Source organism: Geotrypetes seraphini, chromosome 18 (genome assembly GCF_902459505.1).
Source record: "Geotrypetes seraphini chromosome 18, aGeoSer1.1, whole genome shotgun sequence".
NCBI classification, from domain to species: Eukaryota; Metazoa; Chordata; class Amphibia; order Gymnophiona; family Dermophiidae; genus Geotrypetes; species Geotrypetes seraphini.
Genome location: NC_047101.1, coordinates 46,755,475 through 46,781,214, shown reverse-complemented (window position 1 = coordinate 46,781,214; position 25,740 = coordinate 46,755,475). Strand labels below are relative to the sequence as shown.

At 48.9% G+C, this 25,740-nt stretch overlaps 1 protein-coding gene across 1 annotated transcript in view; it reads right to left on the bottom strand.

The window, feature by feature from the left end:
- The window catches only part of CANX (calnexin), a 280,620-nt gene that overhangs the window by 187,679 nt on the left and 67,201 nt on the right, over positions 1-25,740 (bottom strand). The window contains 3 exon segments of the mRNA XM_033927187.1: positions 17,030-17,171; positions 20,600-20,658; positions 21,584-21,657. Coding sequence (XP_033783078.1) covers positions 17,030-17,171; positions 20,600-20,658; positions 21,584-21,657 — 275 coding nt within the window.

The window sequence follows — 25,740 nt, the reverse complement described above, 5'->3', positions numbered from 1 at the left end:
TAACCAGTCGTTCTGCTCGAGGAGGGGGTAGAGAGAAGCAAGTGTCAGCATGCGAAACCTCTCTTTGACTAGGAATTTGTTGAGGACCCTGAGGTCCAAAATGGGTCGCAAGTCACCCGTCTTCTTCGGAACAAGGAAGTACCGGGAGTAAAACCCCTGGTTCAGTTGGTCCGTCGGAACCGGCTCCACGGCACGAAGCCGGAGCAAAGCCTGAGCTTCCTGAAGAAGAAGGGCGGTCTGAGTCAAGTTGGAAGGATACTCTCTTGGAGGGTGGTCCGGAGGGACCCGATGGAAATGAAGAGAGTATCCTTCCTTGATGATAGTAAGGACCCAGAGGTCGGTTGTTATGGCCTCCCAGCGATGATAAAAATGATGGAGGCGCCCTCCGATGGGAAAAACAGGGGGAGGCAGAACGAGGTTGGTTATGCCCTCGACGAGACAGTCAAAAAGGCTGAGTGGTCTTAGGGACAGCAGGCGACTGAGACTTAGGCTGACCCTTCTGGGGAGGCTGACGCTTCGCCGGTTGCCTCGCAGGTGGAGTTTGCCTCGGCTGATAACGCCTCTGATAAATCAACGGCGGACGAGAAGGTCGAGACTGCTGAGGCTTAGGCTTCGGCCGAAGGATAGATTGGAAGGACTTTTCGTGGTAAGACAACTTCTTCGTGACAGTCTCGATGGATTCGTCAAAAAGATCTGCCCCAGCACACGGGACGTTCGCCAGGCGGTCCTGAAGATTCGGGTCCATATCAATGGTCCGCAACCAGGCCAACCGGCGCATCGCCACCGAGCAGACCGCCGCTCGGGCTAAGAGCTCGAACGCATCATAGGCAGATTGCATTAACTGAAGCCGAAGTTGGGACAGCGAAGCAACCACTTCCTCAAACTCAAACCTAGCCTGGGACTCGATGTATGGTGTGAACTTCCGAAGCACGGGTAGAAAAAATTCCAAGTAGGCTGCAAAGTGGAAATTGTAATTCAGGACTCAAGACGCCATCATCGAATTCTGATAGATGCGTCGACCAAACTTATCCATGGTTCTGCCCTCGCTGCCCGGAGGCACTGAAGCATAGACCTGGCCAGGATGAGACCGCTTGAGCGAGGATTCGACCAGGAGGGACTGGTGAGAAAGCTGAGGACCCTCGAAGCTTTTATGATGCACCGTGCGGTACCGCGCATCCAATTTGCCAGGGACTCGAGGAGCTTGTGCAGGGGAAGCCGCAAAGACTCTGCCGGAGGACGAGGCAAGTGCATGGTATCGAGGTACTCCTTGGAATATCGAGACCCAGCATCGAGAGTAATATCCATGTCATCTGCCTGAGGAACGATGAAAAGGACAGTTGGTCCACCGTCGCCGGTCTGCGAGACGGACTAGAAGAAGAAGAGGCTTCAGGCTCCAGAGAGGCCTGCGAGCAACAGGACGAGTAGAAAACCTCGGGGTCCTCGAACTCCGGGCCCGGAGGAGGAGACCCAGTCGAAGCAGCATACCCCAACCGAGGCAATTTCTTCTGAGGCGAGACGGTCGAGTGCCGAGAGGAATGCTTCGAAGAATGTCTGGATCGATGCCTGGAAGGGGATCGAGCCCGTCTGTGAGAAACTGGGTCAGACGCCTCCAAGGAGCAGATCGGACTCGATGCCGTCGATCGCAGAGGCGGAAGAGTCGGTGCCTCCCCTGACTCCCCTCGCCCAGGCTTGATAGGGGGTTCGGAAGAACTCGTCCTGCTTCCTGCTATGCCCAGGACTGGGTGGCCCCGAAGGTGGACGCCACACTGAGTCATGGGGCGGAGTAATCGGTTCCAAGGGAGGCAGGTCACTAAACGAGGCTTTCCTCGAGGGGATGGGCTCCAAGGGAGGCATATCACTAAGGGAGGCCCTCCTCGAGGGAATCGGTTCCAAAGGAGGCACAGCACTAACGGAGGACCTCCTCGAGGACCCGGACACCGCTCGCCGCTCCTCCCCAAGCAACGAGGTCGTGCGGCGAGGAGGAGGAGGAGGAGGAGGGGGCGGTCCGCCCCTCGAAGCCGAAACTGGGAGGTCACCCTGGATGGTAGCAATCAGTCGAGGCCCCATGGTCTGCATGAGCTCCACGAACTGAGCCTCCAGAAGGGACCGCAACGAAGCCGATATGGAGGGATCCGCACCAAAAGGGGCCCTTCCGCACGGTCTCCGCACTCCTTCGGTGCTGCGTGCTTCTGCTTGCCAGTCTTCGGCACCTTGAGCACCACCGGTGGAACTGTAGGGGTCGATACCTGCTCCGAGGAGACGGAGGAAGGCACCAGCGCCGAAGCCGGGGCCGAAACCGGTGTGAACGATGCCGGTTTCAGGAGGCCCGAAGCAGCCGGGGAGGCAGAGGGCTTCGCTGAAGGAGTCGAAGCACCCGTCGATGTCGATGTCGAAGCTGCAGGATCCGATGAAGCTTCCATCTTGAACATGGACTCCCACAGTAGACAGCGGCGCTTAAACGCTCTCGCCGTCAGAATGGAGCAAGGCCGGCACGATTTCGGGAAGTGATCCGGTCCCAGACACTGTAAGCAGCGTCGATGAGGGTCCGTGAGCGAAATCGCGCGCTGGCACTTGCTACACTTTTTGAAACCGGTAATCGGCCGGGACATAGGCCGGAAAAGCTCCGCCGCCAGGTCGAAGGCGCAGGGTCCCAGCCACGCGGCCAACCCGGTATCTGAAGGAAAAATTTTTTTTTTTTTTTTAAAGAAATCAAAGAAAGAAATAAATGCACAGGAGAGCCAAAAGAACTCAACCCGCTGCAAAATAGAAGGCAAAAAAAAAAGAGATTCAATGGGCGCAAATTGAAGATAGACTTCTCAGCTCCGCGGAAGAAAAAGAACTGAGGAGACACGCCCGGACCATCGGGCGGGAAGGCACTAGCGCATGCGCGGTGCGGGCATCTCAAAACTTCTGAGTTTCTTCAAGCAAGACATGCTTGCAAGATGTCCGTATCAGGGCTCTGTCGGATGACATCACCCACTAGTGAGAATACCTGCCTGCTTGTCCTGGGATAAAGTCCAGTACAGTTTCCACCGCTAATGAGGTGGGATCGTGATGACGCAGTAGACACCAAGAGGAGAACCTGGTCCACTTCTGATGGTAACATTGGAGGGTGGCCGGTTTCCTGAAAGCATCCAAAATACGACGGTCGGGCTGAGACAAATTCTCTGGAGAGGTCAGCCCGAGAGAAACCAAGCTGTCAGGTGGAGCGAAGACAGATTGGGATGCAGTAGAGACTGACGTTGCTGCGTAAGTAGAGTAGGAAACACAGGAAGAGGAATGGGCTCCCTGGAGCTGAGCTGAAGCAGGAGGGAGAACCAGTGTTGGCGAGGCCACCGAAGAGCGATGAGAATCATGGTGGCCCTGTCCCTGCGGAGTTTGGATAACGTCTGCAACATCAGTGGTAGTGGAGGAAAGGCATAGAGGAACCGATCCGTCCAGTCGAGCAGGAATGCATCTGGGGTCAGACGATGAGGAGAGAAGAGTCTGGAACAGAACTGGGGTAGCTGATGGTTGTGAGGCGCTGCAAAGAGGTCCACCTGCGGAGTGCCCCAGCAAGCAAAGATGGAGTGGAGTGTTGAAGGGTCCAGAGTCCACTCGTGAGGTTGAAGGATGCGGCTGAGATTGTCGGCCAGGGAGTTCTGTTCGCCCTGGATATAGACAGCCTTGAGGAAGAGATTGTGGGCCGTGGCCCAGGTCCAGATGCTGAGAGCCTCCTGACAAAGGAGGCGAGATCCGGTGCCGCCTTGCCTGTTTATGTAGTACATGGCGACTTGATTGTCTGTGCACAGGAGAAGGACCTGAGGGCAGAGGAGGTGCTGGAAGGCCTTGAGAGCATAGAACATGGCTCTGAGTTCCAGGAAATTGATGTGATGTTGACGCTCCTGAGGGGTCCAGAGTCCCTGGGTGCGTAGATCTCCCAGGTGAGCTCCCCACGCATAGGGGGAGGCATCCGTGGTTATGATCATGGAGTGAGGGGGTAGATGAAAGAGTAGACCCCTGGAAAGATTTGAGGAGTGCAACCACCATTGAAGAGACGATGTCACAGAGATGGGATGAGAAAGAAGATCTGTGGTCTGTGACCATTGGTTGGCAAGAGTCCATTGAGGTGTCCTGAGGTGGAGTCGCGCCAGAGGAAGCACATGGACCGTCGAGGCCATGTGGCCCAGGAGGACCATCATCTGTCGGGCAGGAATGGAGTGATGAAGGAGCACCTGACGACAGAGGTGGAGCAGGGTCCGTTGACGGTCGGAGGGGAGAAACGCCCTCATTAGTGTGGTGTCGAGAACTGCTCCAATGAACTGAAGTCGCTGTGTGGGAAGCAGATGTGACTTAGGGTAGTTGATCTCGAACCCCAGGAGATGGAGGAAAGAGATGGTGTGATGAGTAGCTTGTAGCACCAGTGGAGACGTAGGTGCTTTCACCAACCAATCGTCCAAGTAGGGGAACACCTGGAGGTTGTGAGACCTGAGGAAGGCCGCCACCACAATAAGGCACTTGGTGAACACCCTGGGCGATGAAGCGAGGCCAAAAGGTAGCACCTTGTACTGATAGTGACGGTGCTGTATCTGAAACCATAGGTAGCGACGTGAAGTCGGATTGATTGGGATGCGAGTGTAGGCCTCTTTGAGGTCCAGGGAACATAGCCAGTCGTGTTGAGAGAGAAGAGGGTAAAGCGTGGCAAGGGAGAGCATTCTGAACTTCTCCTTGACCAGACACTTGTTGAGGTCCTTGAGATCGAGGATGGGACGAAGGTCTCCTGTCTTCTTGGGAACCAGGAAGTAGCGGGAGTAGAATCCCTGACCCCTTTGGTCCGGAGGCACCTCTTCGATGGCATTGAGAAGAAGGAGGGATTGGACCTCCCTCAGGAGGAGGGGGGTTTGGGAAGAGTGAGAAGCAGACTCTACGGGAGGATTGTCTGGTGGAAGAGTCTGGAAGTTGAGAGAGTAGCCGTGGCGAATGATGTTGAGGACCCATTGGTCTGATGTGATGACCTCCCAACGGCTGAGGAAGATTTGGAGGCGACCTCCGATAGGCTGAGGAAGAGGCAATGATGATGGGAGACTGGCTATGCCCTGGAGGAAAAAGTCAAAAGGGCTGAGATGGTTTTGACGGAGGGAGAGGCTTGGCAGGTTGGTGAGACCGTGAGCGAGCCTGAGATTGATGCTGTTGACGAGGTCGGCGAGGCTGCTGTTGAGGCGGGTTGAGAGGTCTGGCCGAGAACCTGCGCTGGTATGAAGACTGCTGTCTGTAGGTGCAAGCAGGTGGAGTCTTCTTTTTAGGTTTAATCAGTGTCCCACCTGGTCTCATGTGCTGAGAGTTTCTGGGTTGTTGAGTCCAGGGACTCTCCGAAGAGTTCATCACCCAGACAAGGTGCGTTAGCCAGGCGGTCCTGGTGGTTAATGTCCAGGTCAGAGACTCTCAGCCATGCCAAACGTCGCATGGCCACCGCCAGGGCAGATGCGCGAGAGGTGAGCTCAAATGAGTTGTAGATGGAGCGAACCATGAATTTCCTGAGTTGGAGGAGGCTGGAAATATGTTGCTGGAAAAGAGGGACCTTACGTTCAGGAAGGTATTTCTGTAAGGAGGAGAGCTGTTGCACCAGATGCTTCATGTAGAAGGAGAAGAGGAAGGTGTAGTTGTTGGCTCTATTGGCTAACATGGCATTTTGGAAAAGGCGCTTACCAAATTTATCCATGGTTTTTCCCTCTCTGCCAGGAGGGGTGGAGGCATATACACTGGAACCCTGAGATTTTTTCAAAGTAGATTCCACCAGGAGGGACTCATGGGGCAATTGAGGTTTATCAAACCCTGGGATTGGAATAACCCGGTACAAGCTATCCAATTTACGAGGGGCTCCAGGAACCGTGAGGGGAGCTTCCCAGTTTTTATAGAAAAACTTCCCGTAAGATGTCGTGGACGGGCAACTTCAGAAATTCTTTGGGAGGTTGCTCAAAGTCTAGGGCATCGAGGAAAGCCTGAGACTTTTTAGAGTCGGACTCCAAGGGAATGGAAAGAGCTGCTGACATCTCCCTAAGGAATTTGGAGAAAGAGGATTGTTCTGGTTTGGAGACCGTGTCGGTCATGGAGGGTTCTTCATCGGTTGATGAAGCGTCCTCCTCGATACCGTGAGGGGAGTCTTCCCAAAAATCTGGGTCCCTAACGTCGGGGTGCGTACGTTTGGACATCGGTGTGGAGGGCTCGGCATGGCGGGTCTTTGAAAGAGATTTGCCTGAGCGCACCGAGGCGGTACCGGGTGAGGAAGACCGATGTCGTTCCTGGGACCGGACAGGATCGGCAGCATCACGGGTACGTACTGTAGGTGTTTCTGCCAAAAGCACCGGCATGGAAGTATTAATCGGTACCGAGGGGGGTCGACACCGATGGGACAGTGTGAGGCTCGGACCGGTCCTGTACCGGAAGGTGCGGTGCCAGCAACGCCGGCAACAGTTGTTGGAGCTGTTGTTGCAGCTGCTCCTGTAACTGTGTTTGGAGTATGGCCGCGATGCGGTCGTCCTGGAGAGGCACCGGTACCGCTTTTTTCTTCTTCGGTACCATAGGTGCCGCTCTACGCTCCGGCGATGAGGAGGCTGATGATGAGGCACTCACCGAGATCGGAGCGGGGCCGGTGCAGCGCCGGGAGGGCCGGTGTCGCAACCGTGGCCGGAGGGCGCTCAAGGGAAGAGGGAGGCTTCTTAGCCGGCTTACCTGGGCCCAACGACCCCGAGGAAGGGTCCGGTGGTGTTGATGTCGTCGGTGCCGACTTTTGTGGTGCCGTCGACATCGCAGCAGGTTCCATGGCAGATCCGGTACCAAACAAAATATTTTGCTGGATCTGCCGATTTTTCAAAGTACGCTTTTTAAGCGTAGCACAGCGGGTGCAGGTGTCAGCCCGATGCTCTGGACCCAAGCACTGGAGGCACCAATTGTGTGGGTCGGTGAGGGAGATCAGGCGTGCACACCGCTGGCACTTCTTAAAACCCGGTTGAGGGGGCATGAAGGGAAACACGGCCTCCGCAAAATTGAATCCGGAAGCCTGTATGGTGGCAACAGGCCCCGCCGGGGCCGGCCTGAAAAAATAAAGAAAACTCGACGAGTTGGGTTTTTTTTTGTTTTTTTAAAACAAAAATAAAGGGAATCCGATAAGAAAAAAGGAAAAAAGTGAGAAAATACGCGAGTGGGAAGGCAAAAAGTAGTTTTTCAACGGCCGTTGAAAACACATGCGTCTTCTTCGCTCCGCGGAAACGAAGAAACTGGGGACCACGCTCTCCTCCGTCAGGCGGGAAGGCACTCGCGCATGCGCGGTGCGGCCAACTAGAACTTTCTAGTTAAAAAGGTCCGTACCGGGGCTCCGTTGGTGACGTCACCCATGCGTTAAGAATATGCTGCCTGCTTGTCCTGGGATAAAAATTGTTATATGGATATTTAAATAAAAAACAAAGAACTGGTCTTAGGGACATTTGGAGCATTGAGCTTGGGCATCAAATTTCTGCCTCTCAATGGCCACGTTTTTGGTCTTGGAGAATAAAAACTACAATGGCAGCATCTATGAGACAGACTCCCTGGTAAAAAAATGCTTCTTTAGCCTCCATATGTTGAGGAAAGTAAGATCCTACTTTCACCATTCTCATTTCGCCATCCTCGTTCAATCCACCATCCTCTCCAGACTGGACTACTGCAACTCCCTCTATATATGCCTAACTAAGAAAAACCTCCACAGACTTCAACTAATTCAGAACGCCGCGGCCAAGCTTATTTTCACAAAGGGCAAGTTTGATCACGTCTCCCCTCTCCTCTCCAAGCTTCACTGGCTCCCAGTATACTCCAGAGTCCTCTACAAATGTGCCTGCTTATCCTTCAAGATTCTACATGGCATCCTACCCCCCGTTATCCCACTCCTTTGGAATTCCTCTAACCCACTCTCCTCTAGATCCTCCCAAAAACTGAAACTATCTTTCCCATCTACAAAAGGTATATCCCGCGCGGGAAAACTTGGAACATCCCTCCCTTTTAGAACCACAGAACTCTGGAACAACCTCCCATCCCCGCTCAGAAATGTTAGCTCCTTCCAATCCTTCCGTAAACATCTGAAAACTTGGCTCTTTTCAAAAATATAATCACCCCTCGTTCTCTAGTACCCTGTTCCCTCCCTATCTTCTTATTCCCTCTCCCATATCCATCTTTGTAGTTTCCTTTTCCTCCTAACCTCTGTAAACCGTGCCGAGCTCTGCGCTTGCGGAGATGATGCGGTATACAAACCTAAGGTTTAGTTTAGTTTAGTTTAGTTTAGACTTGGTTTTTTTTTTTGTTGCATAGAGCTTTATGGACCCCCAGTTCGTTTACAGAAGTTAGATAGTTTCAGATCTAATAGATGCTGGCATTGTGGTTTAGAAGTTGGGACATTGGATCATTTGATATTTTTCTGTCCCTATATAAATGCCTTTTGGAAGTTAATTTGGCCCCAAATTAATTCACTGTTAGAAAATCATGTTGCCCTTTCATATGACACTATATTATTTGGTACTTCAATGAGATTTAAAAGCCAAATTTCAGCTAATAATAATAAACTTTTATTAATTTTAACAGGGGTTGCCATTCAGCAGATTACAGGGAATTGGAAAGATTATACTAAATTAAATTATACTTTTTGGTGGAATTCAGTGTGCCATATTTATAAGATGGAAAGGATATTTGCTCTGCAACAAGGTAATTATAATAAGTTTAAAAAGATTTGGGGGCCATTGGCGATTTATTCTAATGATCAGACATCTTAAACACCAAAGTATTGAATAAGATAAAGGAGTGGGATTCTGAAGGATAATAATTGATAATTGTTATTTATTGGTATATGGGCGGGAGGGGTGGGCTTCTTATAATTATTTATTTGGAGTAATACAAATTGGTATCTGGGAGGGAGGGATGGGTTTCTTATATAATTATTTATTTGGCGTAATAACAAATAAGAATGTCAAGTGATGAATTAAGGTATTTCTGAATGAATGTTGTACACTTATTGTAATTTTTGAAAATGAATAAAGATTTATAAAAAATAATAATAATAATAATTTAATATACAACATCACTTGAAGCTCTACACTTTTCTCAAGAAAAAGAAATTCTTTCTAATATCATCAGAAAAACATATATCCCTTCCCTCCCACCCTTCCTTAAATATTTCAAACAAAACTTATCATAAACATATTATGAATACTTAATGATTGTATACTTCTAAAACCACCCCCCTCCCCCAGTGTGTATATATATAGTATCCAAGGAAAATGATGTCTACTCATATATTTATCGACTTTTATACCACAACCACCATTAAAGTTCTGCAAGGTTTGCAATACAAAAAGAAACCAGACAACCAAGATAATCAATAATACAACTTCAAAATCCTCCTATGTCCCTGACCTCCCCAGACCTTACCTGGTGATCTAGTAGTGACGCGGGGCAGAAGCAATCTTCCTACGCTCCTGCCCCATGCAGAGCCATCATCAAAAATGGCTGCCATGAGTTCCTGTGATCTCACGAGACTACAATGGGAACTCACGGCAGCCATTTTTGATGATGGCTCTGCACGGGGCAGGAGCATAAGAAGTTCACTCCTGCCCCGCGTCACTGCTAGACCACCAGGTAAGGTCTGGGGAGGTCTGAGACACAGGAGGGAGGCAGGGGTGGGTCAAAGTCAGCCCAAAAAGTTATTCAGAAATTTTCCATATTTGTGGGCCAGCTCTGCCCCTAACCCTCGTGAATTCGGAAGGAGAAGGGTAGATCGAAGCTCAGCGTTTCCCGGTCTCTATTAGTGGCCTGTGCAGTCCCTTGAAAGCCAGTCAGCAAATAGCCGAGCAGCTAACCCCGGAAAACAAAAGGAGAAATCTAGAACTCTTTCAGGTAACAAATGCCTGAGTTGCTGCTGCCTTATCACTGGTAAACACCGGCTCTGTCCTGGGAGACCCTCACCACACACACAGGGCAATCTGGACCTTCGATAAGCTACTTCAATCACCACATGGTAAAAAGAGGAATTAGGTTATCACCTGATAAATTTTCTTTCTTTTCAGACCGGTACAGTTCACTGATGGATAATAGCTCACCAGGTGGAGACTATTGGAATGGGGCCCCGAGTCAGAAGATTGGGTGAGAAGGGCAGCGGAAGAGGGTTTGCCACGAGAAAACGAACCAGATGCATGTGCCACTGTAGTAGCTAAGAAGCCTGCTTTAGCAGCTGGGACAGTTCAGGCAAGCTGGCAGCAGCAGTAAGGGACTCCCCAGCAGCATCAGCAGTAAGGGAAACCTTATTTCCCTGACGGTCAGCAGCTGGGGGAATCCCTGTGTGGGCGGCGAGGGAAGCCAGCGTGCGCAGCACTCGTGAAGGGGATCCCTTGATGCCGGCACCCAAAGCTGACGAGGATTCCCCTTCGAAGCTGCTTGTACACCGCAAGCACAGGCCAGCTTCATCGACCTCATGTCTGGAGCACAATGAACTTTTTTTCCCTTTAAAAGTGCTCATTGCGCAATACATGACCTGGCTAAGGGAAAAAGTGCCAATTAGCAATAAAAAGCAAACAATGAACTGAAAGCTCCCTTTAGACTGGCACTGCCTCCGGATTTTTTGTTTTTTTTCTGTCAAAACACACTCCACTGGCTTATCTAAGCCATTGTCAGAACAGACTCCACTGGCATGTCTAAGCCATAAGCCTTTCTGGTATTGGTGGCAAGGCTTACAGCCGAGGCACCTATAGAAAAATTTTGGGCAGGTGAAGGAAATGGGGTGAGGGACAACTCATGAACTGTCGAGTGTGACACCCCCCCGAGGTCGGATGGACCCCTGAAAGGGTCCCCCCAAGTTCAATCCAGCACCAAACAGGGTCAAGAAGGCCACTAAACTTCCAACAGGCCTACACTAACCATTTTCAGGTAAGACTGGCACAGCTTACCACACCTGCTGAGACTGAGAATAGACTGGTTAGACTAGGGCAGAGGTAGGGAACTCCGGTTCTCAAGAGCCGTATTCCAGTCGGGTTTTCAGGATTTCCCCAATGAATATGCATGAGATCTATTTGCATGCACTGCTTTCAATGCATATTCATTGGGGGAATCCTGAAAACCCGACTGGAATACGGCTGTAGAGGACCAGAGTTCCCTACCCCTGGACTAGAGGGAAGCATAGCTATTGGTATTACAGTCAAGGTTTTGCCTCAGTTTCCACCTGCTGGTCATGGTGAGTTATTACCCATCAGTGAACTGTACCGGTCTGGAGAGATGCTAAAGAAGAAACATTACCTGTAATAGAATCATGTCTACAGGATTCATATCCTAGTTCTCTTTTTTCATGGAATTCCACTCAAGAACTTCTGAATAAATCTCTTCAAGCCATGCCAATTAGAGAATGACACGGTGACAAAATTCATCACCGTTCCCGTCCCTGCGGATAACCGCGGGAAACCATCTTCATGTCATTCTTTAAGGAGAGAGGGAAGAATCAGAGTATGAATGGCCACAACCACTGACCCGCAAGCTTTGCTTTGAAAAATGCTGGTGTAGAAGGACTGAGGTTGAAATAGACACTAGAAAATGACATGGGATTATTTCCCACAGTTATCCGCAGGGACAGGAACGGTGATGAATTTTGTCACCGTGTCATTCTCTAGGTGAAAGCATCCAGCCTGTAATGATGAGCAAAGGAATGAAGAGACGACCAGACCACCGCTTTAAAAGTGTCATGCAGAGAAACCAAGGAATGTTCAGCCCAGGAAGCGGCCTGATCACTGATAGAATGAGCCTTCACCAAATGAAGAATCTCCTTGCCTGCAACAAGCACACTGATGACTGCCTCTTTAACCCAATGAGCAATAGTGACTTTGGAGACTTGTCTTGATAAGAGAACCACGAAAAGATGAGGCAAACAAAATTCATGAGGCACAGACAAGTAACACTGAAGCACACTCCACACATCCAAATAATGCAACTGCTTCTCTTTCTCCAAGCCTGAACAATCCCCTAAGACCAAAAGCGACCTTGGGAAGAAAGGAAGGCACCAGCCTGAGCAGCACCTTATCTTTGAAAAAAAACAACAAGAATGGTTCATGACAGGACAGCCTGTAATTCCAAAATGCCACATGCTGACAATGCCACCAGAAAAACCATCTTCAGGGTGAGATCTTTCAAAGTACAGCTGATAACAGTTCAAAGGGAGCTGCCACCAAGACTTACACCAGATTGAGATCCTATAGAGCAGGAGTATCAAAGTCCCACCTCGAGGGCCGCAATCCAGTTGGGTTTTCAGGATTTCCCCAATGAATATGCATGAGATCTATTTGCATGCACTGCTTTCATTGTATGCTAATAGATCTCATGCATATTCATTAGGGAAATCCTGAAAACCTGACTGGATTGAGGCCCTCGAGGAAGGACTTTGACACCCTTGTTATAGAGGAACAGAGATGTGGAAAGGAGGGCGAATAAGATGAACCCTCTAAGGAAATGGATTACATCTGGACAGGAGGCCAAGGACCTACCACAAAAGCAAGATAAGGCTGCCAGCTGAACCTTCAGAGAAGATAAGGCCAAACTGCTACCTAAGTCGCCCCGTAAAGATTCCAAAATGTTTGGCAAGAAGGCCTTAGAAGAACAATCTGATGATCTGCACACCAACTTTCAAAGATATGCCAAACTCGCACACACACGAGCTAGTTGGTTTCTTCCTTGAATGTCAAAGTATAGAAACAGAGGGAGCATAACCCTTTTTGCTCAAATGCGTCCTCTCAAGACCCAAGCCATAAGAGAGAACCAACCTGGATTGACTACAGACAAGACCTTGAAATAAGAGATACTCCCGGACAGAAAGGCATAAATGCTCCCCCACTAGCAACCACAGGAGGGTACAGAAATACCCTAGTCTTTGCGGCCAATCCTAAGACCAGGATGCCTCTGAATCTGCTATATGACTGCCCACCAAAGGCCATGGGGAAATATGTAGAGACCCTGTAATGGCCAAGATTGTACCAGAGCATTCAGCCCTTCTATTCGACTGTCTCTTTGCCTGCTGAAGAACAGAGGAACCCAAGCACTGGTCGCCAGTATTAGATCCATGACCAGTAGCCCCCAATTGTGAACAATGAAGCAAAAGACCTGCAGGTTCAATCGCCATTCCCCTGGATCCAGGAGATATCTCCTTAGATAATCCACTCGAATATTGTCTACTTCTGCCACGTGTGCCACCAAGTCCTCCAGATGATATTCTGCCCATGACATGAGAAAAAATGCCTCTGGCCACTAAGGGACTTTTGGTACCTCCTTGGCAATTCACATAGGCCACGGCATTGTTAATGAGAACCCCCAAAAAGGAGATCAAGGCCAACTGAATTGCTCTAGTCTCCAGCATGTTGATCGATCAGCCGACTTCCTCCTCTGACCAGAGTCCCTGAGCTACACAATGGGCTCCCCAGCTGGTCACCTGGGATCCATGGTGACTTGAGTCCACTAGGGAAAATACAAGCTTGTCCCTCCCAACAGATGACTCTCCACCAGCCACCATCGTAGATTGCCACAGGCCAGACTCCTGAGAGGAAGCCGAGCATCCAAGTCCTGAGAATGCAGAGACCATCTGGAAAGAATAGCAGACTAAAGAGGCTGTATATGGTTCTTGGCCCACTGAATCACTTCCAGAGATGCAGCCATGGACCCCAGTACTTGCAAATATTTGAGCCTGAGGATTCCTTGCTTGAAGCAGGGACCGGATCCAAGACAGGAAAGCCCTGCCTACTCTGGTGTTGAACACCCCCAAATACTTCAAAGATTGCAATAGCTGAAGGTGGGTCTTGGCCAGGATGACCATCCAGCCCAACAACCGAAGCTGCTGCACCACATTCTGGGTAGTCTGGATGCTCTCCTGTAAAGACTTTGCCCAAATGAACCAATTGTCCAGATAAGGATACACAAGAATACCTTCTTTGTGACTAGCCACCACTACCATCACCTTGGAAAAAGGTGCAAGGAGCAGTGGCCAGGCCAAAGTGAAGAGCACAAAACTGATAATGTCATCCCAAAACAGCAAAATGAAGAAATCTCTGATGAGCTTGCCAAATTAGAATATGCAAATAGGCTTCTGTAAGGAATTCTCCTATTTGCACAATGACAATGGAGCGCAAGGTCTCCATGAGAAAGGAGGGAACCTGAAGCGCCCGATTCCTTCAAATTCAGAAGATGACGAAAGGACTCCTCTTTCTTGGGGACCACAAAATAGATGCAATGACTGAGCCCTCTCTAATCCGAGGGAACTAGAAGCACAGTTTTCAACTCTGAGTCCTTGAAGAATATCCCTGACCTTCCAGCGGGCCAGACAGGGAGACTTCATGAAGGAGTCATGCAAAGGACAAGCAATTCTAAGGCATAAAACCTTCTCAGACCACCCTGAGTATGTACTAATCAGAGGCAAATTAGGTCCATCCAATATAACTCTCAACCTGGCTCCTACTGGAATCAGCGAGTGCCCCCCCCCCATACTTCATTGGGCAGCACATACTGAGATGGACGCAGATTCTCCAGAGTCTCAATCTCCCCCCTCCCCTGGTGACTGCCCTGAAAGGGCTGCACCCTTCAAAAGAACCAGCTATGCTGGGGGGGACCCCCCCTTTTTGCCTGGTCTATAATACCTAGCCTCATGGAACCAACCTCTACCAAGAGACACTGCCCGCCAACAGAGGCATGTCCTCTGGAAGCCGAGGGACCTTAGATTCTCAAGACACTCTTAAAAAGCTTATCCAGCTCATCCACAAAACAAAAAAGGAGCTCTTTAAGGGATACTTACTCAGCTTAGATTTGGAGGCTGCATTCGCCAACCAACCCCTCAACCACAGAGAATATCTCACAGCCACACTCAAGACCACAGACTTCAACAAGATATGAAGATCATACAGAGCATCTAAAAGGAAGGAGTACCTCATTTCAAGCTCAGCTGCCTCATGATCCACCAAATTCCAATCTGAATCTGTCCAGAATCCTCTTCGTCCATAAAAAACAGGCCCAAACATTCAGTCCTCTGCAAATATCCACTTGAACTGCCAAGGCTGAAACATCAAAGTTTTGTTTGAGCAACAGCTCTATCTGGCGATCCAGAGGAACCTTCAAGGCAGAACTGCCATGTACTGGAAACATAATTTCTTTGTTATGGCAAAGACCACAGCATCCACTATGGGAGGTTTCAGAGAAACCTAGTCTGGAAATAGATAAAGCCGAACCATGGGCAGAAACATGTGAAAGGGAGCATTTGGAGAGCTCCACTGTCTCTGAATGATATGCCAGTTGTTCTGGTGCATGGAAAAAGAGCAAGAGGACTGCAGATGCCCTTCAGAAGCACCAAATCTCCAAGGGCATCTCTTCAAACTTCAAGACAGATGAGACCTGAGAAGTGAGCTCCTGCAGCTCCTTTCAGTAAAAGATCCTACCAACAGAAGAATCTTCTCCCGGGAGTAAATCTTTCAGCCAACAGTCTTTCTCAAAAGGGGGTTCTTGCCCCAGCAGGTCCCAATCCTCCTCCACAGCTCAATCCCCTGCCACCTCAGCCTCAGAATCCATGAAATCATCCTCCTCCTAGTCCACACATGTTTGCTTCTGTAGAAGGAGGAGGAGAATCCAGGAGCATCTCCCCAGAAGCCAGGGAACCAGACTCCCTGGATTTGTGAAGGCAGAAGGCCCTATACAAAGCCCGCACCAGAGGCAACAGGTAAACCTGAGCTCAAATGCAAAGAAGAGAGGAAGACATCAACTCTAGCCACTGGGAAAGACTGGGACCCGAATCATGCCCCTAAATGGTAGCAGACCTCTCGGATTCAAAATGGCAGCGGTTCACACCAAAACTGGAGCCACCGGCAAAGCGTGTCCGAGGCAGACTGTGCTCCTGCCCCATCCCCACATGAAGTGCCCAATTACAGTTCAGTCTTAGATGAAGCCACTGCTGATGAAGTTGAGAATTGCTGGCCAGCACAAACAAACAAACAAAAAGACCAGAAGCCAGCTGCATCAATAGCCTGGTGCTGACAAGTCCTGCAGCACTTCTGCTTTTGACTGCTCATGATCACCCCCAAACCAAAAATCCTGTGGAGGAAAGACCAGAGCTGACAAGCCTAAACCGAACATATGGATTCCCTGCCCCACACTACAAGGAGCTGAAAGAAAGGCTTGTACACAAACTGACTTTTTTAAACCAGCTTTAACAAACTGCAACAGGCAGACCCCTCAGCTCTCTAGACTAGCCATTTGCTTACAGGCAGAACCCATTAGCAGAAGCTCTCTTCTTATCTGAAGTACCCAAAGGGCTATGGAGGGGAGGAAGAGGGGAGAGATTGCCACCTGAGTTTAACACCCCTGGGAAGAAAGAACCCACCCCCACGGGACTCAGCCCCAGTCTAGCAGCTAGGAACCAAGAAAGTTGCAGAGAGGTCCCCACAATCACCTCCACACCACTGACTTGCAAACAGCAAAAAAAACAAAAACAAAAAACCCCAAACAATCCCCCCTGAGGGAGAAACTGCATTGGGTTACCACTTCTACCATCTACTAAGACTGAACTGACTGGTTTTCAGGGGATTGCACAGCCCACTTAAAGAGCTCAGAAGCTCAGTGGTTTTCAGTCTCTATTAGTTGGTATGAGTACATAATACCCATCTGTGCTGGTCTAGAGACGCTATGGAAACACAAAAGGTTTTCATATGCTTAGCCAAGGACTTGCTTCAGGCATTGCAAATGAGAGAAAAAGTATAATCAATCTGAAATGGAAACAGCCAATTCACGTTATACGCATTTGTAAAGAGAAAGGGCTTTAGATTTTGCTTAAAATGATCAAGAGAAGGTTGGGTTTTAAATGGGTGGGATAGAGGGAACATGACAGGTTTTTTGACTCACCTATTTTTTTAAAAACAATACTTCTTTTTGACTCACCTATTTTTTTAAAAACAATACTTCTTTAGGGACTCAAAGTTTGCAGAGACCAATCTTGACATGCATTTTCCCAGTTCCCCACACTTACTGTACAATAAGTGGCTTATTTTCAAAGAAGAAAGGCTTTCTCAGTTTTGCAGCAATGGCATGATGTTTAGCTCGAGACATCAATACGAGACCTTTATCCCCTGGGAGTTTAGAGTCCTTCATTTCTGTCACTTCCCATTTACCTGCGGTACCAAGCAGGGACACTATTTTATAATAGTTTGCATGCACATCCCACTTGCAAATAAAGTCTCTTAAAATAGAGGTTACAGCAAGTCAAGCCAAATTTAGGACCTAACCAAAAAAAAAAAAGGCATTCAGTGTAATTTGTTCTCACATGTGAGTTTAATGTGGCCAATATTTTCAAGCATTAAAGAGGAGACAGCTGTTTTAGTAAAGGTGATAGTCATAATTTCCTTTCCTTAATTCTTGCTAGACCAGTACAGACCAAGACTATGCTGCCCTACCAGCAGATGGAGGCAGAGGGATGGAAGCCATCCAGCGATATGACTGGTATCAGCAACGGTGCAGCCAGGAACTTCATCAGTAAACTTCTTCAGTAAACAATCAATATGAAAAAATAAACAAAATCTTGGAATTCTTTAGGGAGTAATAAATACAAAACATAGTTAAGAGCCAAGAATTTCCCCAAGCACTGCAATTTTGCTGGGTGCCCTGGACTTGACTAGCAGGAAATAAAGGAAACTTCATGAATTTATCAAAAATATAATATAATGTGACAAGCAAAGAGAACATCAACACTTATCTTAGTGGCTTCCCAGATAAGTGCTGCTGTTCTCTTTTCTCGTCACATTATATTATATATTTTTGATAAATTCATGAAGTTATTTCAGCCAACAGACTCAATTATTGCACCCTTAGTTAAGTTAATTGATAGTTTCTATTTAAATAAATTTATTAATTTGAATAAATAAACAAACAAACAAATAAAATTTGTTTGAGGTAGGAAGGAGGTTTGAAGTAAATGATTACAACATATGCATTCAGGATGAAGACTTGAAATAACATCTAAGTTATAAGAGGTCTCTTTATTGAGAATTATGAATTATTTATGATAGTCCAGCCTCTTAAATTTAAATTAAAACGTTTAATCTATTTATATTGAGGTAAAAGTGTGTGCTCAGAATAAGTTTTCATATGTGGGTTATTAGTAATAAAAGTTTTTATAAATAGGAAGTTAGGTACAAAATAAAAATTTTTAAATAATTTTTTTGTATTAATTATCCTTCATACCCCTTTTTTTCTTCTTTTTTGATTGATGTAATCTATTCCTGCCAGCAAAAGCTGAAGCAGGGGCTCAGTCTGTCAGATCCTGATTTCTTAGTCTAAAGCAAGGGTCTCAAACTCGTGGCCCGCCAGGTACTATTTTGAGGCCCTCGATATGTTTATCATAATCACAGAAGTAAAATAAAACAATTTCTTAATCATATGTCTCTTTAGTTATAAATTACAATATTATTAAGACTTAGCCAAAAGGAAAGATTTATAAACTATAAAGAGTTTTACCTCATGCAAAACTGTCATTTCTTTAATAAGACATTAACTATTTTTTCTGAGGCCCTCCAAGTACCTAAAAATTCAAAATGTGGCCCCGCAAAGGGTTTGAGTTTGAGACCACTGGTAAGGCAGGTCAAAGCCTCAAACTGCCTCTTAAAGACCATATCCATTCTATGGCCCTGCAGATCTTTTAAAAGCACCCCTCCTTTTCTTAGTAGGGGAGTGCATTTGGCCACATGAACCACCAGGGAGTCTACTTTTAGCATAGCAAACATTTGCTGGAATTCATGATCCATGCGATAGTGTTTAGACAGTTTTAGCCACTCTCATAGAGCCTTCAAGGGTCTCCCAAGACTGTGATTAAGACCCTCATGTCAGGGAACCATGGGAAAAAGGACTGCCTGAGCCTGGATCTTGCTCTCCTGCTGCACTAAAATTCCCAATGCGACCACAAAACCATGACCCAACCACTCCCTTGCAGAAGAAGCGATGCCCACTCTCGCCTGCTGCACTAAAAATCCTGATGCGACACGATGCCCCCCCCCCCCACCCACAGTGGGAGAGATGTCCACTCTCCCCTGCATTCAAGTGATTCCCCCCTCCCCGCCACCCCCACTCCTCCTTACCTCAACATAAACGAGCCGGAGGGACATGGACACCCTCCTCCCAGCTGCTGCATCGTTTAATATTAGCCTTCTCCTCCCCGTTGCATCTTGGGATGCAACAGGGAGGGGCCTGAGGCTCTGATTGGCTCAAGTTGTTTAAGGCCCCTCCCATGGGAGGGGCTATGTACAACCTGGACCAGAGCCTCAGGCCCCTCCCCAAATGCACCAGGAAGGGTCCTAAGGCATTGATTGGCCTGGACACCCCATAGGAGGGGCCTTAGGAGTCCGGTCAAATTAGAGCCTTAGGACTCTTCCTGGTGCAGCTGGGGAGGGGCCTGAGGATCTGATTGGCCCAGGTTGTATAAAGCCCCTCCCATGGGAGTAGCCTTAAACAACTTGGGCCAGAGCCTCAGGCCACTCCCCACTGCATCCCAAGATGACGACGCAGCAGCTGGGAGGAGGGTGTCCATGTCCATGTCCCTCCGGCTCATCTATGTTGAGGTAAGGGGGAGGGGGGGTCACTTAAATGCAGGGGAGAGCAGGCATCTCTCTTGCTGTGGGGGCAATTGAGTCACGTCAGGATTTTTAGTGCAGCAGGAGAGAGTGGGCATATCTCCTGTTGTGGGGGGTGGGGTGTTGTGTTCACCACCGCTGCAGGGAAGGGGTGTTGTGATGCAGCAGAGAAAATGGGCATTCTCTCGCTGCATCACAACACAGGGCTTTCTAGCAGTCTTTGACACTGACTGGCATCCCTGAACCAGTTGTTTTTTTTGTTTGTTTTTTAATGACTCAGCATTTTTACTTTTTTTTTTTTTTTTTTTTTTTTTTAAGAATCCACCGGAGGGCTCATTTCAATGTTACTATGTTAAGTTCACTGCATAGTCTGGGAAGGACTGTCTCAACAACTGCTGTAACCACCTTTTCTCCCTCCAGGAAGAACTGTGATATGAGCCAATCATCCAAGTACAGGTATACTTGCCAACCTGTTCTACAGAGGGAAGCGCATTCAGGGTGCTGTTGCTAGCCCAAAGGGAAGTGCTGAGAATTGATGATTTTCAAGCACATGGAATCTGAGGAATTTTCTGTGTTCTGGGAAGATGGGGGATGTGAAGGTAAGCTTTTGTCAAATCTAGGGTGGCCAGAAATTTGCAGGGCTGCACCACTGCAATGAATGAGCGAACGGTTTCCATGCAAAACCAAGAAATTCTCAGGGCTACGTCGACATGCTTGAAATCCAGAATGGGCCTCCACTCCTCAGCCTTTCTTTGGCACAACAGCCTCTTCTTCAGAGTTACTGGATCAAGTATGTAATGAAAATAGACCAAGATCATGCAAATGTATTGCATAACTACTTGCTGTGAACATTCTGAAAAATCAGGCTCTTTTGCATCCTTTAAGCAATGGAACCGATTTGTTGCCCAGATGTTTAGTGCTCCTCAATCTATAGCATACAGATTTAATTTATATACCAAGGAACTGGAAAACCTCACCATCATACTTGGCAATTTCTTCATCTGTGTCATCTTTCTTTGCCTTTGATATGATCCATCTGCAATGACATGTTCAGCACAATTAAAAAAAAAAAAAAAAAAGAACCAAGATTTTTTACAAGGTCTTTGCGTTATACAAATGTGGGTGGAACAGGAGCCAGGACAGGACCATCCATAACTTCCTGAAAATGCCTTAAACATGTGCTTACATCTCAAGTTTTGGAATTAATCCACCTAAAGTTTATGGACTCTGCAGACAACAGTAAATGATAATATTCAGAAAATTTCCTACATTAAATTTTAAAAATGTACTTTAAAAGTTAGCATTTTGTTTCAGAGTATTCAGAGTTTCATTTGTAGAATGAACAGATTTACAATGAAATGTTTTTTTGTACATCTAGTTTGGCCAACTCATTGCCATTTAATAGCAATAGAAATTCACTATCTACAGCAGAGCACCCCAAACTGTGGCTGTGAAACCCAGTCTTAGGAAAATGCTCCACAGGACATCACTGTCCTGCATTGCCTAGTGACTGTGCTCTTTCTGCAGCCATGCAAATGAAATCATAGCCACTGAAAGATTGGTGTGTGCCAAGATACAGTAATGAATTCTGATTTGGTTTCCCACAAAATAAGTGCAGTCAAGCACTGCTCAGCAGCACTATCTGTGCTATATCATGGAAGCTTTGCTAAGGAAACTGATAATTTATTTTCACGTAACTTAATTTCATTCCAATGAAGTTTGGGAGCCTAGATAGAGCAAATCTAGGAAGAGATTTAAAACGATGGGTACAATTGCTACCCCGCTCTATTCACTTCATATTCTTCCCTTGTCTGAGCAACTGGAAGCCACAGAGCTGGTAACACCTACCACTATCATCTAGATTAGAAACAGCAACAAGAGACTGGGAAAGAACTACATTGTCTAATGTAGTAAGCAAGATCTGCAAGAAGAAATCTGCCATAATTTAAAAAATAACTTACCCTTCCAGAGTTCCCTTGTCAAAAGCCTCAACAAAATGAACATCTCCTGTTGGTACTGGAGCCTTATAAATTACCTAGTAGGAAGAGGGTAGGGAAGGATAATTCAATTATGTGCTCCTACTGCACCCTATTTATACTTTATCTGGCAATGAACCCTGGTTTCAAATATATAAAGAAAACTTCACATGGGTGTAGCTTTAACAGTTTTATCAAGATTGAAAAGTCCAGTAATCTAAAATTTCAAAAGGTCACATTTGCTTTTACTAGTTTAGCATAGAACCGTTTGTTCTAACCTACATTGCATCAGTTTCATTCTGGTATAAGAGTTATATACTGAAGAGCTCTTTGAAAGTCAGTTATACTAACTGCTCAACTACATAATTGCTTTCCAGTAGCTCACCGTGGATGAGAACCTTTTTTAAAAATACAGTTAAGGGGGGGAGAATGTGTTACAGGCAGTCCCCAGGTTAAGAATGAGTTCCATTTATAAAACCGTTTTCAAGTTGAATTTGTATGCAACTCGGATCCTATACAGTACACAGTCTATAAAACATTAAAGTCCTCAAAATAAAGTACTGTAGTTTATTTTATTTTATTTAATTCTTTATTCATTTTATAATTCACAAGTGTACAGTAAATATCAAACAATTAGAATACAATATCACTTGAAAATCTACCATATCAGACAACAAAAAGATAATCCCCACCCCCTCCCACTTCCATATACAACAAAAAATATACCACATGAATATATCTTATCATTCATATATATTATTAATAGAAATCCACCCCCCCCCCCAATCCACATGTAAGAATGTAGTTTAAATAGACAGGAAAGCTAGAATGTTTACACTTACTTTTTCTTCATCCTTCCCACTGTTCCCTTTTCACGACCTCATCCAAAATTTCTCCCTCTCATCTCTTCCCCATGTACCTGTACCTCATGCCTCTCCCACCACCATGTCTACCGTATTTTCGCGGATATAACGCGCGCGTTATACGTGATTTTACGTACCGCGCATACCCCTCGCGCGTTATATGCCTGAGCGCGGTATACAAAAGTTTTTAAACATAGTTCCCACCCCGCCCGACGCCCGATTCACCCCCCCCAGCAGGACCGCTCGCACCCCCACCCCGAACGACCGCTCGCACGCGCTCCCACCCGCACCCGCATCCACGATCGGAGCAAGAGGGAGCCCAAGCCCTCTTGCCCGGCCGACTCCCCGACGTCCGATACACCCCCCCCCCCCCGGCAGGACCACTCGCACCCTCACCCCGAAGGACCGCCGACTCCCCAACAATATCGGGCCAGGAGGGAGCCCAAACCCTCCTGGCCACGGCGACCCCCTAACCCCACCCCGCACTACATTACGGGCAGGAGGGATCCCAGGCCCTCCTGCCCTCGACGCAAACCCCCTCTCCCCAACGACCGCCCCCCCCCCAAGAACCTCCGCCCGTCCCCCAGCCGACCCGCGACCCCCCTGGCCGACCCCCACGACACCCCCACCCGCCTTCCCCGTACTTTGTGTAGTTGGGCCAGAAGGGAGCCCAAACCCTCCTGGCCACGGCGACCCCCTAACCCCACCCCGCACTACATTACGGGCAGGAGGGATCCCAGGCCCTCCTGCCCTCGACGCAAACCCCCCTCCCTCCAACGACCGCCCCCCCCCCAAGAACCTCCGACCGCCCCCCCAGCCGACCCGCGACCCCCCTGGCCGACCCCCACGACCCCCCCACCCCCCTTCCCCGTACCTTTGGAAGTTGGCCGGACAGACGGGAGCCAAACCCGCCTGTCCGGCAGGCAGCCAACGAAGGAATGAGGCCGGATTGGCCCATCCGTCCTAAAGCTCCGCCTACTGGTGGGGCCTAAGGCGCGTGGGCCAATCAGAATAGGCCCTGGAGCCTTAGGTCCCACCTGGGGGCGCGGCCTGAGGCACATGGGCCAAACCTGACCATGTGTCTCAGGCCGCGCCCCCAGGTGGGACCTAAGGCTCCAGGGCCTATTCTGATTGGCCCACGCGCCTTAGGCCCCACCAGTAGGCGGAGCTTTAGGACGGATGGGCCAATCCGGCCTCATTCCTTCGTTGGCTGCCTGCCGGACAGGCGGGTTTGGTTCCCGTCTGTCCGGCCAACTTCCAAAGGTACGGGGAAGGGGGGTGGAGGGGTCGTGGGGGTCGGCCAGGGGGGTCGCGGGTCGGCTGGGGGGGGGGGGGGTTTGCGTCGAGGGCAGGAGGGCCTGGGATCCCTCCTGCCCGTAATGTAGTGCGGGGTGGGGTTAGGGGGTCGCCGTGGCCAGGAGGATTTGGGCTCCCTCCTGGCCCAATATTGTCGGGGAGTCGGCGGTCCTTCGGGGTGGGGGTGCGAGTGGTCCTGCCGAGGGGGGAGAAGAATCGGACGTCGAGGGGGGGCATCAGGCTTTCAGGATGGGGACAGGACTTCAAGGGGGGACAGGCAGATCTTCAAGGGGGACAGGCAGACCTTCAAGGGGGACAGGACTTCAAGGGGGGACAGGCAGACCTTCAAGGGGGGACAGGCAGACCTTCAAGGGGGGACAGGACTTCAAGGGGGACAGGCACGGAGAGGCGGGGCAGTGCACCGAAAGTCAGGGCGGGTGAACGGTGAGTCGGGGCAACCAGAGGAGAGTCGGGGCAGTGCACCGAAAGTCAGGGTGAGTCGGGGCAACCAGATGAGAGTCGGGGAGGGCGAAAGGAGAGTCGGGGTGGCCAGAGGAGAGTCGGGGAGAGCGAAAGGAGAGTCGGGGTGGCCAGAGGAGAGTCGGGCAGTATGCGCGTTATATGCCTGAGCGCGGTATTGAAAAGTTTTTGTACATATCATCGTGATTTCTGCGCGCTATACCCCTGTGCGCGTTTTACAATGGTGCGCGTTATATCCGCGAAAATACGGTAATATATCTCTCCCTTCCTATGCCCAACAATTTTCCCCTTTCTTCATTACCCCATGTGCACCATCTCTTTCCCTCTGACACCCATGACCAACAATTCTCCCTTTCTATTCCCTCCCACACCTCAGTATTTTTCTCACTTCCTCCAGTCTTCCATCCTGTCGCAAGTTTACGCTCCCTCCATTCTGTGTGCCAAGCTCATGCTCCCTCCCTTCCGTGTCCCAACACAACCCTGCCTCTCTTCCTGTACCAATGCATCCCCTCTTCCTCCCTTCCATGTTCCAAAGTGCCCATCATCTTTCCCTTCGTTCTGCATCCCAAATTTGTGCCTCTCTTTCTCCCATGGTTGTTTACCTCATCTAGCTGCCTCCTCCCAGCCCCACTTCTCTTCACAAAGCTGCAAAGCTATATACGGCCTGCAGCTGACCTGGAAGCCTTCTGACTTTAGAAGGGAGGCTTCCAGGTCATAAGGAGAAGCCTGGCAGAGGGAAGGCCATGAACATCATCGAGCAAGCCTGCATTCGATGGCTCACTCTGCAAGGTTTGTGCCAGAGGCAGGGAGGGAAGCTGTCTGACTCGCTGGACCCCATGAGATATTACTGCTCAATTCGCCTCCTGGTCTCACTTTAAAAACTAATTGTGGCCTCTGGAGGATCACTGGTGCAATTTCCCTCTGCCGTGGTCCCTCCCCTGACCTAACAATCCTGTTTTGGCCTGGGGCAGATCACGGCATAGGGAAAGTGCACCAGAAATCCTCCACAGGCACTAATTAGTTTTTAAAGCGAGACCGGGAGACCAGGGGAACGTTGGATGACGGTAGAGAGAAGGGGGAAAAATGCCTGCCTTTAGGGGGCTCCCTGGTGAAGTAGCTATTAGAAGTGCAGAAGAGAAGGGGGTTCAAAGGGAGGGACATATGCTGGACTGAGGTGGGAGGGGAAGAAATAATGGATCTGAAAACAGAGAAGAGGGAAAGATGGGTAGACAATGGGATGGAGGGAGGGAAAAGAAAGGGAGAGAAGTTGGACCCGAGGGGTGGTGTGCAGGGAGGGGGGGATAGAGATTGACACGGTGGATGTCACCCACGGGTAACCCACCAAAACGATGTTAAAGTCATCGTCGCCACGGGTACAGGGACAAGGCCATTCACCGCCCCGTGGAGCGTGGAGGGGAAGGATAGAGATACTGAATAGGAGGGAAATTGGGAAGAGAAAGGGAGAGATGATAGGCCCTATGGTGGTGGGGAAGGAGGGAGATA